Source organism: Natator depressus, chromosome 11 (assembly GCF_965152275.1).
Source record: "Natator depressus isolate rNatDep1 chromosome 11, rNatDep2.hap1, whole genome shotgun sequence".
Taxonomy (NCBI): domain Eukaryota; kingdom Metazoa; phylum Chordata; order Testudines; family Cheloniidae; genus Natator; species Natator depressus.
Genome location: NC_134244.1, coordinates 59364650 through 59377397, shown reverse-complemented (window position 1 = coordinate 59377397; position 12748 = coordinate 59364650). Strand labels below are relative to the sequence as shown.

Here is a 12748-nt window from a genome sequence, read left to right as displayed (position 1 = left end):
CCTGAGGTGAGGAGGGACTGCATAAAACCCTCTTTTGAGACTACTAGAGAGTCTTAGTTGGGTGGAGAGCTTGCTGCACATGGCCTTCTCTCGCTCACTCCAGTGAAGATGAAATGGTGAGGTCTTTTCTATACTAAACTTTTTTCCCCTGAAATTTCCCACTGGGAGTTTGCTCTTCCTTCAGCTGCATACATATGATGCTTTTGGGCAACCATGTTTTATCTGGACTTGCTGTGAGCAGTTAGATAACCTGTAGTTAATACTCCTCTCCCACTGTGACCATCAGTGGAGCTGTACTGTTGGGAAGATTTAGGGGAGTGTATGCTATCATCTTTCTCACCCTCCTCCCCAAGACAAATCTTGGAAACTCAACCCTGGCTTCATGTAGAAAGATGCTAGATATTGTTCCAGTGTCTCTTTTCTCTATAATTTGTAGTATCTAGCAAAGTTACAAATTAAAGCTTCCAGGCTTATCTGTGCTAAACAATCTGTTACACCTTGGATTTAGCTGTGACACTGAGTATGTTTCACAGAGCTCTCTGTAAACTCAAACGTTTGTCCCTCTCCCCAACAGAAGTTGATCCAAAAAAGATTATCACCCATCTTGTCTTTCCCACGTAATCACGTGCTAGATACCTGTTTTGTGGTTTTGATGTGTTTTTCCATTGTTCCCTGGAAGGAGTTAAGTGGCATGTGGAAGGAGCATTCGGGCAGAAAAAGGAGTTCTGTAGGAACAGAATTCATAAGTTCTTACGTGAGCTGCATCCAGGCGTCTTTTACCCAGAGGTGGACTGGGCTTTGTGCTTGCATGTTGCTAGGAAGAAGGAATCAAAGTGAAAAGTCGTCACCTAAATTCTGTCCCTTCCACTCAAAATCTCTTGATATTGTATACCATGCACAAAATGTAATACATTGTTTTTAAAAGCCTATAACACACACTGCATCTATGTAAAATAAGGATATATTCATTGAGGTCTTCTAATGTACAGATATGATGGAAAAAGCTTGCAGGTGGATACTGTTTCATAATAAGAATGTAGAAAGGGAAAGTTATTTTTGTATATGGAGTATTTCTTTTTTGAAAATCTGTGCTGTGTATGTCCAGCAAGTGCAAACTCTGAATTGCTGGTGCACAGCCAGACATGCTTATTAAGGATCAGCCACAGGCAATATATACGAAGGGTTAAAGGAGCTACATACATTAAGACACCACTCACTACCTTTTTTTTTTCTTCCTTTTTTTTTTTTAACAGGAAAGCTCAAGTACTGTAAATCAATTTATTTTGCTTGTAGCACTAGTAGTTAATGCACATTTAATTCAACTGAAGTCCAGCTCCAATTCAGCAAGAGCATAAAAATATTTCTGATGACATTGTTCCAAATCTATTGAAAATGTGCGGTGTGGTTTGCACATATAAATTTAACTCTGTTATATGCTATAAAAGAAAACAATGCAGAAGAAAACATGATTAACCTGATTTTGAGAAAAAAGAATTGTTCTCTTGGGGGTAGCAGTCTTTATTTGACGTCTTCGTTGGCTTCTTGGGATTGCATGATGCTAATATGCATAAAATCTAGCGGTTTCTGGATCTAATGAGCATAGGTAAGTCAGTTGGCCTGAGGATCCTTCTGCAAGTCAGAGAAGCCCTCATACCCTCCACAAGATTGTGAAAGCTACTGCCCTGCTTTTACAGAATGGTCCTGAGAATCTGGGAGGGGGCAACAGGGTAGGAGAAGTCTGCTCTTACAAGGTCCACAAAAGACTGTAGGGCTAACTCAGGCTGTTAATTAGGTCGTCTATTGGTTGACTATAGCATCTTGAATGCTTGATTTCCCACCTATTGGATGAGCATATAAAGTGTACTTATCTATTGCGGAAGTGAATTTAGAAGAGAAAATGTCTCCCCAAGAAGCAATAGGGAAGTCTTAGGCCATGTTTTATACTTCCCATTGGGTCAGACAAGTTCAAAGGAACTCTTAATTGGATTCAGTGAATTGGAAGAGTCCACTGCAATAACCCCTATCCTCTCAGTATCCTTGCATTTATTTGTTTTCTTTTGCTGTCTCCGAGCCTAGCATTTGGAGCAGCTGAAAATAAGAATAAACCCATGGCCGTGAAATTTGCTGTGTATGTTCCAGTCCACTGGCTTCCACTAGCAACTCTCGCTGGAATCGCAGGTGCTGCTCCAGAGCTCCTCTTTGCCTGCAAACAAACAGTGCTAATTAAAATATTTAGAGATAAATGAAAGGAAGGCAGCTAGTGTTCCTTGATTTATTAGGAGTGGGCTAGGTCAATATTTTTTTCCTTAATAATTATAAACTCAGCAATTTAAATTCATGCTGGTGTAACTTTTTACTTCAGCCATACTACAATTTCAGCTGTAGTGGGAAACCTGGGCACTATGCACCATTTTGTAGTATAGATGGGATACTAGCTGTGTCGCTGAACTGTTCAAAAACTTGGGATCCATGTAAAGCTTTAGCACGCTGTTTGGGGACGTACTGAAAACATGGTTGAGTTTTGTCTACACCACAAAGAATCATTTTGTAATTTGGAGTTCTAGAGTACACAGGACCGGACGTTAGAATTTGAGGCTCATTACTGGGATTCCAGTGTGAACCAGTGAAGATATTTTCACTGACATAGTTCCAGCCCTAGTAGTGTTTTTGTTTAGATTGGCCCCAAGTGACTGATGTTAACTACTGATGTGTTACTATTCAGCAGGAATAACTTCCTTTTCTGAATAAGGCTGTTTACCTGGCTAGAAGTTGTGCTTGTGTCTTTGCTTCCTCCAAAGCTAATCTAGCTGCTGCTTCTGCTTTCATCCTCGTTTCCTCGGCCTCACGCCTTGCCTGTTCCTCCTCCTCCAGTTTCCTTCTCTCATACTCCAGGCGTTCTTCTTCTGCCATCTCTGCTAGCCGTTGTCGTTCCACCTCTAGCCACATTTCCCTTTCTTTCTGTTCGCGTTTTTCTGCCTCTAGGGGGTGGATGACCAGATAATTAGTAGCTGCCAAGATTTCCTATTTAGGAAATCGTTGTTTAACTGTACTGAAAACCCAAAATGATATTGCTATTGCAGTATTGTCAACCCCAAGTGTTTTAAAAACCCCAGACCCCTAAAATTGAGATTTAAAAAAAACTACTTCTCATTCAGCACATTTTCAAGTATTTGTTTTCAGCTATTAGTGTTAAACAATTACTTACATTTTTAAGGCAATTCTCATGTAGTTATATGGCTCCAGGGAGCGTAGGCAGCCAGGAGGCATCGTGGTGGTGGCGGCAGGGCTGAAGTAGCCCTAGCCTGCAGCTTCCCGGGTGGGGGGGGGCTGGAGCCCCGAGCCCCACCTGCGCCGGGCTGAAACCCAGAGCCCTGCATTGCACCTCGAGTGGGGATGAAGCCCCATGCCCTAAGAGCGTCTGAAGCCCTGAGCAGGACTGAAGCCCAGAACCCCCAGCCCTGACCCTCTATATAGAATACCCCAAAAAATACTTAAATAAATGGTATTCTAATATTGTTTAATTGTGTGATTAAAACAGCAATTAATCACGAATAACTTCTAAAATTTCACGATTTAATTTTTTTAATCGCGTGACAGCTCTAGTGTTTTCATTCTCTGCTCTTGCCTGTGACCTGGGGTATCAGACCCAACCTTTATATTTTTACAGGGCCTTTCTTCCAAGCATCTCACAGTGCTTTACAAACTTTAACATATTAATCACCTCAAGACTTCTGTGAGTAGTGAAGTACTAATTTCTCCCATCTGTAAAATACAGGTAATGAGGCACATTGAAGTTAAGTGACTTGCATAAGATTATGGGGCAAATCACTGGCAAAGCTGGGAATAGAACCCAGAAACTAACCACTCCCTCTCACAGTAGTGCAAATAGCCAGCAAATGGACTGGAGTGCATCACAGTTGATTTTGTTTGTTTAAACAAGATATGATGTTTCCAAAACACTTTACTATAAGCTGAATTTCACTGTAAACAGAGAGGGCCAATATGGCAAAGCTCCCCTTTTCAGCTGCAGCTGGGGGTCTTTCTTCCACCCACCCCCCTGCCACAGGGGGCACTAGCAGCTACACGAGTGCCTCTCAAAAGCCTTGTCTTCACTTCCAGTGACAGCAGCTGCAGCAAACGCAGACGGTAAGAATTCCTTTGCCTCTCGCGCACCCACACAGTAGTGGCAGCGTCTTTTCAGTCAGAACAGAGGTGGGGGATGGTAAGAGTGTCCTTGGAATGAAATATTCCTAGAGGAATCAGAACAATGGACCCCACCACTGGGGGCATGAAATTCACTCCAACTGCGCTGTTGCAATTTGGAATGTTCACTTCACTATAAGCAGGTTCTTCTATATTGTGATCAAAGGGGACTGACTGCTTGAGAAACCTCTTTGCTGCCTTGTTAGACACTAGGCCACCTGTGGTGAATTTCTCTGGATCCCTTATTACTAGAGCCATGGAGGAATTTTAATGAAGAAGCTCCTATCTAGGTACTTACATAGATAGCCCCTATCATTGTAGTACCTGGGTGCCTTACAGACATTAAATAATTCACTCTTTCAACACTCCCTGAAGAAGGGGAGTAGTAGTATTATTATTATTATCACCATTGTGCAGATGATGAGGAATAAAGAGATTAAGAGACTTGCCAAAGGTGTCTCAGGAATTCCAGGCAGAGCCAGGAGCTCCTGAGTCTGAGTCCAGTGCCTTGACCAGAAAACCACGCTTCTGGGTGAGTTATCTGTAGATACAGTAAGTTTTAGCCCTTCTTTAGAGCACCTGCACGTTCTCGTTCCTCCTGCTGTCTCTTCTTCTGCAGCTCCAGAAGTTTTCTTCGATATTCCTCCTGCTGCTGTCGGATACGTTCCTGTGCTGCTTTCTCGTGTTGTAGCTTCCTCGCTGCCTCTTCCTCCTGGCGCCGGTGCTGTTCTTCTAGCTCCTGTTTCCGTAAACTGAAACACAAATTATTAATTGATCGAGCACTGAGGGCCTGCTGAGCACTCTTCATAGATCGTAAAAAGAGCAGGTTCCTGGCCCAAAGATCTACAAATGAATACTATGTAGGAGAAGGGATGGTTAAAACAGGACAGAGTGGCTGATTAGTGATGTCAGCTTGGTTCCACAAATTTGTTTAGATTTCTTTAAAATACATAGTTTCTACTGTCTAATTTAATCTTCTTTAAAATGTAATTTTTTTTCATAACTGCACTCAAAAATACAACAGTGTAAAACTTCAGAGTGTACAAGTCCACTCAGTCCTACTTCTTGTTCAACCAATCGCTCAGACAAACAAGTTTGTTTACATTTACAGGAGATAATACTGCCCTCTTCTTATTTACAATGTCACCAGAAAGTGAGAACAGGCGTTATCAGGCACTTTTGTAGCTGGCGTTGCAAGGTATTTACGTGCCAGGTATGCTAAACATTCGTATGTTCCTTCATGCTTTGGCCACCATTCCAGAGGATATGCTTCCATACTGATGATGCTTGTTAAAAATAATGCGTTAATTAAATTTGTGACTGAATTTCTTGAGGGAGAATTGTATGTCTCCTGCTCTGTGCTTTACCCACATTCTGCCCTATATTTCATGTTATAGCAGTATCGGATGACCCAGCACATGCTGTCCATTTTAAGAACATTCACTGCAGATTTGACAAAACGCAAAGAAGGTACCAATGTGAGATTTCTAAAGATATCTACAGCACTCGACCCAAGGTTTAAGAATCTGAAGTGCCTTCCAAAATCTGAGAGGGACGAGGTGTGGAGCATGCTTTCAGAAGTCTTAAAAGAGCAACACTCTGATGTGGAAACTACAGAACCCAAACTACCAAAAAAGAAAATCAACCTTCTGCTGGTGGCATTTGACTCAGATAATGAAAATGTACATGCATCAGTCCATACTGCTTTGGATTGTTATCGAGCAGAACCCATCATCAGCATGGACGCATGTCCTCTGGAATGGTGGTTGAAGCATGAAGGGCGATATGAATCTTTTGTGCATCTGGCATGTAAATATCTTGCGACGCTGGCTACAACAATGCCATGAGAACGCCTGTTCTCACTTTCAGGTGACACTGTAAATCAGAAGTGGGCAGCATTATCTCCTGCAAATGTAAACAAACTTGTTTGTCTGAGCAAGTGGCTGAAGAAGTAGAACTGAGTGGACTTGCAGGCTCTAAAATTTTACATTGTTTGTTTGTTTTTTTTTGAGTGCAGTTTTTTTGTACATAATTCTACATTTGTAAGTTCAGCTTTCATGTTAAAGAGATTGCACTACAGTACTTGTATTAGGTGAACTGAAAAATACTATTTCGTGGTTTTTTTACAGTACAAATACTTGTAATAAAAAATATGAAAATATTTTGTAATTGAACTCAATATATTTGAAAATGTAGAAAACATCCAAAAATATTTAAATAAGTGGTATTCCATTGTTTAACATTGCAATTAATTGCAATTAATTTCTTTAATCACATGATTAATCATCAATTTTTTTTAATCGCTTGACAGCCCTACTTAATATAAAATATAAATATAAAAGAAGGTTCCAGAATATCTCATCTGTGCTGCTTTCTTCTACTGTTTGGAAATGCAGTCAGAGAGTATTGGTATAAGAGGATGCCCAACCTTGAGATGTCTTAGTGCGTTCCTGGTGTGAGAAGTGGGATATTTGGAGAGGTGTATTTCCTGATGTATGGGTAAATGGAGTTTGGGGTTTAAGTGCTTGATGTGTTCCTTAAATGGCAAAGAACAATCATGCTTTTTATGTTGCCATTCGACCCAAATATTTCCTTTCCCCTCTGGAACCTTATCCCCACTAACCGTATCTCCTCTGCCCTTCTCTTCTGTTCCTGTTCCAGTTCTTCTTTTATTTTTTCCATACGCTCCTGCTGCTCTTGCTGTTTCCATTTCTGTTCCTCCTGTTCCCTTCTTTTCCTCTCTACTTCTAGCCGTCTTCTCTCTGCCTTCTCTGCTCGCATTCTGTCCCGTGATAATTTCTCCTCCTGCTGATTTCCAGGGAGATCCTGAATGGATAGAAGGAAAAGACACCTACTAAATAAAGTTTGCACTCTGCTAATTGCCGAATGGTTCATTTGTTCAATTGATAACAATGGGATTCACAGTCCCTGAAATGGATGCACTTTATATGAGATTTACATATCCTAGAGTACATTTGCCTTACCTGGGACACTTATTGTTAATGTGATTGACTTTACCTGTGCCGTTTACTCTGAACTGTAAATATACCTCTCATTCCATAGGTGACTCCTAGCGGGTGCCTTGCATTACGACATCTGATAACTATCACAAGGCTCCCCCATAGTTTACATTCCCCTGATTTTTCACCATTGTAAACCAAATTCTACGAAGCTCGGCTCAAGTTCAGATTTCTGATACCACCTCCTCTCTATTTCTTTGGGAATGCTTTGACTGTCCAAAAATATGTTGGGGGGGAGGAGGAGGAAAAAGGGCTGGGTTTACTCCAAAACACTGAAGCCAGTTGTCTTGCATTGTCAGGAAATTGATATGAATGATGTCTCATAGTTGCAAGGCAAAAGAATGGTTATAATGAAAATAAGCCTAAAAATACTACACCAAAAATGCAAGGATATGAAAGGTCTCAGCATTGAAGCCTGAGGATACAGAGTTTCTAAACCGGGATCCAGACTCTTAATAAATTCAACACTCATCAATAACATAGTATTGTAAGATTTGCAATGCCAAATTGGACCACTGGCTTATCAAGTCCACTATCCAACTTCTGGCAGTCGCATCAGCTATAGCTGATGCTTTAGGGAGATTCTACCATCTCCATAAGGCACCGGTGCAGCACTGAACATGGGTTAGGGAAAGGGAATCTTCTCTGACCCTATGATGATCAAGAGGATATCTTCAACATGGGTGTAGACCAGGGGTGTAGACCGAGGGCCACATTGGGGAATAGAAATTGCATGGCGGGCCATGAATGCTCACAAAATTGGGGTTGGGGTGCAGGCTCTGGGGTGGGGCTAGGGATGGTGAGTTCGGTGTGTAGAAGGATGATCTGGGCTGGGACCGAGGGGTTCGGAGGATGGGAAAGGGATCGGCGTGCAGGAAGTGGTGCAGGTTCTGGCTGGGGTTGTGGGCTCTGGGCTGGGGGTGGGGCTGGGGATGAGAGGTTTGGGGTGCAGGAGGATGCTCCAGGCTGGGATTGAGGGGTTTGGAGAGTGGGAGGGAGATCAGGGCTGGGGCAGGGGGTTGGGGCATGAGGAGAGGCTCAGGGGGTGCAGTCTCTGAGTGGCGCTTACCTCAAGCGGCCCCCGGAAGCAGTGGCATGTCCCTTCTTTGGCTCCTATGTGGAGGTGTGGCCAGGTGGCTCTGCATGCTGCCCCATGTGCAGGCACCACCCCTGCAGCTCCCATTGGAGTGTTTAGGAGCCAGAGCAGGGCCACGCCACAGCTTCTGGGAGCTGTGTGGTGCAGCCCCTGACCCTGCGCCCCGGCTGGAGCGCCGGAGTTGCCCCTTACCTAGCACCTCAGCCGGAATGAGGCCGAGCCGCGTGGTGCAGCCCCCAACCCAGCGCCCCGGCTGGAGCGGAGCCAAGCTATGTGGTGCGGCCCTCGACCCAGCGCCCCAGCCGGAGTGGAGCCAAGCCATGTGATGCGGCCCCTGATCCAGCATCCCGCCTAGAGCACCAGAGCGGGGCTGAGCTGCGTGGTGTGGCTCACGGGCTGGCTTAAAACGGCTCATGGGCCGTAGTTTGCCTAACCCTGGTGTAGACAGCTGAGGGCTCAGTGAGGCTTTGCCTCCCCAGAAAAATTAGGGATTGCATTAATAAATGAAGGAAATACTAAATTTGGAACAGAAGCTTATTCATCTTTCTATTAAAAGTGGACAAATTTAGTTATGCTACAGAGCTGCTCATTGAAGTGATAGACAGCAGCTATTATTTTTTAACTCTAGCCTCTCCAAATAAAATTTTTTGTCTGCACCTGTTGAAGCACAAGATTCAGTTATTCTTCACAGTCACATGATCTACTATCCCTTTAAGGACAGGCCTGGGCCTGTTTATCCCTGCTCTGAGTCCTGCCCTTGAAAGACTGGCATTCTGAAAACTGTAGTCTCCCTAGGGTTATAGGATGGTAGGGTACTACAAAGCATGCTGGGAAGTGGGAAGGAGTGCCAAGGAACATAAGCAACACTCAGACGTGTGAGTGAGCGAGGTTGATTCATAGATATCTGACCTGAAACCTGGTGCAGGGTTTTCCACTAAGAGAGCCTAGGGGAGCTGTGGGAAAGGCCCATCAAGAAACAGAAAATAGAAGAACCTGGGAGGGGTGAAACAAGAGAAGGAGAGAGCCTGGGACAATACAGTCCGGGGCTGGGCTCAAGGCTAGGTGTTGACCATGCTAGGGCTTCCAGAGAGGGTAGAACTCTCATCAAGGGGGCAGATCACAGCTGACACTGGGGAAAGGACAACTGAGCCTGCTTGACCCAGAACGAGAGGATTAATTGACTTCATATCCTTCCATGTTCCCCAGGCTTCTCCTACCAGCCTAGGGACGACTGTTTTTGAAGGGCAGTGGTCTCTTTCCCATAGCAGGAAGGTAAAGAATCTGTTATATTTACTGCAGCAAACATAATCACACATGTTGTTATTGGTCATAATATTATGCAGCCTTTTAAATTCCTTAGCTACAGTATTTAATGTAATGGTGGCAGTGAAGCTCACAAGCTGACTACACTGCTATATTTCCTTTTGTTTGTTCTAAGTTCACCAGCCATAAATCTCACCAAGTGATTGCTTGTTCCTGTAATAGACAGGGACTGCCGTGAGGTGAATAACCTGTTGACCTGCAATAACCAAAAGGTCTGGTCCTTTAAGGGGTTTGGGCTGAGCAGCAGAGTGCTAGAGAGCTTGCCTCTCCAAGTAGAGGAATGAGCAAAGTCACATGATGGGGCATCCTATGGCTAATAGCAGGCCCACAGGAAAATGAGCAGCTGGCCGTTTAGTCAAATGGGGAGCCAAACAGGGAAAATAGCCTGGGGAATCAGTCCTCTATCAGGAGCGGATCGGCGGGCAGGAGGGTTGGCAGTCAGAAATAAGCCTTTGGAAGGAGAATCAGAGTAGCTGACGTGATGGACGGGCAGTAAGCCCAGTTGTTTTGGGTTCCTAGGCCTGGGAGCCTGTAGAAGAGGGTGGGCATGAGCGTGGGTTCCCTCAGCTGCTACAGAGGACTAAGAAACAGTCTGCAGTGCCATCTAGTGATGTGACGCCGTGATCAGGGAGAAGCTGGAGGGACTGAGCAGAGCCCCAAAGGGCTGGAGCTGAGCTCAGGAGAATGGCAGAGTTGGAACGGAAGAGCAATGGTGAAAGAGAAGACAGGTGTTCTATAAGGCAAGGCTGGGCCCGCGCTGAGACTGGAGCAGAAGATTTTTGTTTTGTGTCTGGACTTGATACACAGGAAGGGGTGGGCTTGTTGTGATCTGCTAGAGGGCTAAGTCACCTCAGTAGCCGAACCGCGTTGAGGGTGAGAGAACCATGGAAGATGAAGGAATCTGAAGCGGGCCCTGAGCCAGACCAGGTAGGTCCCTATTGCAATCCTAGAATCTAAAAGGCAGTTCAGTGAATCATTCTTTCTTATCTCTGACCATAAGGGAAAACCCCAGTTCTTACCTCTGAAACCTCATTGCTTATGCCTGCATCCAATTCAGTGCCACTAACTGTGGTGATTATTGGGCGAGTCTGAGTAAATATTTTGTGAATGGGAACTGGACTAGACCCAGAAGGACTGCCATAATCCTCAAAACAAAACCGAGGGCTCTCAGGAGAGAGCAAATGGTCCTTAATAGGAGAGCTGGAGGGAGAAGGGCTGCTGTCGTCACGTAACTCCTCATCTCCAGCAGCCGCACTGCTCTGATCAGCTTCTTCTGCTTCCTGTCCTCCTTCCTTATGCTTTGGTTCTTGGATGGTCCCTTGTCTTGTGACTCTAGTAGTCTTTTTCCTGAGAGAGGATGTTCTTTTCTCATCAGCCTTTTTCTGTTTTGGTTTTCCTGTAAGAAATTAATTCCAAATCTTGATTTGTGTCAGCCAAGGGTGTGCACAAGGGGGGGCAAGCAGGGGCACAGAACTCCTCCAGCCCTGGGGCTGTGGCAGGGGCCCAGAATGTGTCCCTCCAAAAGCGGTTAAATTTTTATTCCTGCACACGTCCCATGGTGTCAGCTGATACAGCCAACCCACTGTAACCTGATCTCTAATCAAGTTGCAGAATGTTTTCCAGATGTCACCAATATTGCAGGTTTCAATGGTAGCCGTGTTAGTCTGTATCAGCAAAAAAACCGAGGAGTCCTTGTGGCACCTTACAGACTAACAAATTTATTTGGGTATAAGCTTTTGTGGGCTAGAACCCACTTCATCAAATGTATGAAGTAAAAGATACAGGAGCAGGTATAAATACATGAAAGGATGTGGGTTGCTTTACCTAGTGTTAGGTCAGTCTAACGAGATAAATCAATTAACAGCAGGATACCAAGGGAGGAGAAATAACTTTTGAAGTGGTAAGAGAGTGGTCCATTACAGACAGTTGACAAGAAGATGTGAGTAACAGTAGGGAGAAATTAGTATTGGGGAAATTAAGTTTAGGTTTTGTAATGCCCCAACCACTCCCAGTCTTTATTCAGGCCTAATCTGATGGTATCTAGTTTGCAAATTAATTCCAGTTCTGCAGTTTCATGTTGGAGTCTGTTTTTGAAGTTTTCTTGTTGAAGAATTGCCACTTTGAGGTCCATTATTGAGTGACCCAGAGAGATTGAAGTGTTCTCCGACTGATTTTTGAATGTTATGATTCCTGATGTCAGATTTGTGTCCATTTATTCTTTTGTGTAGAGACTGTCCGGTTTGGCCAATGTACATGGCAGAGGGGCATTGCTGGCACACGATGGCATATATCACATTGGTAGATGTGCAGGTGAACGAGCCCCAGATGGTGTGGCTGATGTGGTTAGGTCCTATGATGGTGTCACTTGAATAGATATGTGGACAGAGTTGGCACCGGGGTTTGTAGCAGGGTGTGGTCGCTGGGTTGGTGTTTTTTGTTGTGTGGTGTGTGGTTGCTGGTGAGTATTTGCTTCAGGTTGGGGGGCTGTCTGTAAGTGAGGACTGGCCTGTCTCCCAAGGTCTGTGAGAGTGAGGGGCTGTCCTTCAGGATAGGTTGTAGATCCTTGGTGATGTGCTGGAGAGGTTTTAGTTGGGGGCGGTAGATGATGGCTAGTGGCATTCTGTTACTTTCTTTGTTGGGTCTGTCTTGTAATAGGGGACTTCTCGGTACTCTTCGGGCTCTGTCAATCTGTTTCTTCTTTTCACCAGGTGGGTATTGCAGTTTTAAGAACGCTTGATAGAGATTCTGTAGGTGTTTGTCTCTGTCTGCGGGATCGGAGCAAATGCGGTTGTATCGTAGAGCTTGGCTGTAGACGATGGATCGTGTGATGTGGTCTGGATGAAAGCTGGAGGCATGTAGGTAAGTATAGCGGTCAGTAGGTTTCTGGTATAGGGTGGTGTTTATTTGACCATCGCTTATTAGCACTGTAGTGTCTAGGAAGTGGACCTCTTGTGTTATTTCTCCTCCCTTGGTATCCTGCTGTTAATTGATTTATCTCGTTAGACTGACCTAACACTAGGTAAAGCAACCCACATCCTTTCATGTATTTATACCTGCTCCTGTATCTTTTACTTCATACATCTGATGAAGTGGGTTCTAGCCCATG

At 44.4% G+C, this 12748-nt stretch overlaps 1 protein-coding gene across 11 annotated transcripts in view; it reads right to left on the bottom strand.

Moving 5' to 3' along the window:
* Positions 1-1145: 1145 nt before the first annotated feature.
* KIAA2012 (KIAA2012 ortholog) overlaps positions 1146-12748 on the bottom strand; it is a 103123-nt gene continuing 91520 nt past the window's right edge. For 2 of the 11 annotated variants that reach the window (XM_074967936.1, XM_074967933.1), the window contains exons 20-24: positions 10662-11038; positions 6827-7029; positions 4783-4955; positions 2759-2978; positions 1148-2203 (exon numbers count right to left, since the gene is read on the bottom strand). In XM_074967936.1, the coding sequence (XP_074824037.1) occupies positions 2044-2203; positions 2759-2978; positions 4783-4955; positions 6827-7029; positions 10662-11038 (1133 nt within the window). In that variant the 3' untranslated portion in view covers positions 1148-2043. Of the gene's footprint in view, positions 2204-2758; positions 2979-4782; positions 4956-6826; positions 7030-10661; positions 11039-12748 lie in introns of all 11 variants that reach the window. The other 9 variants (XM_074967932.1, XM_074967935.1, XM_074967930.1 and 6 more) reach the window with 7 other exon arrangements.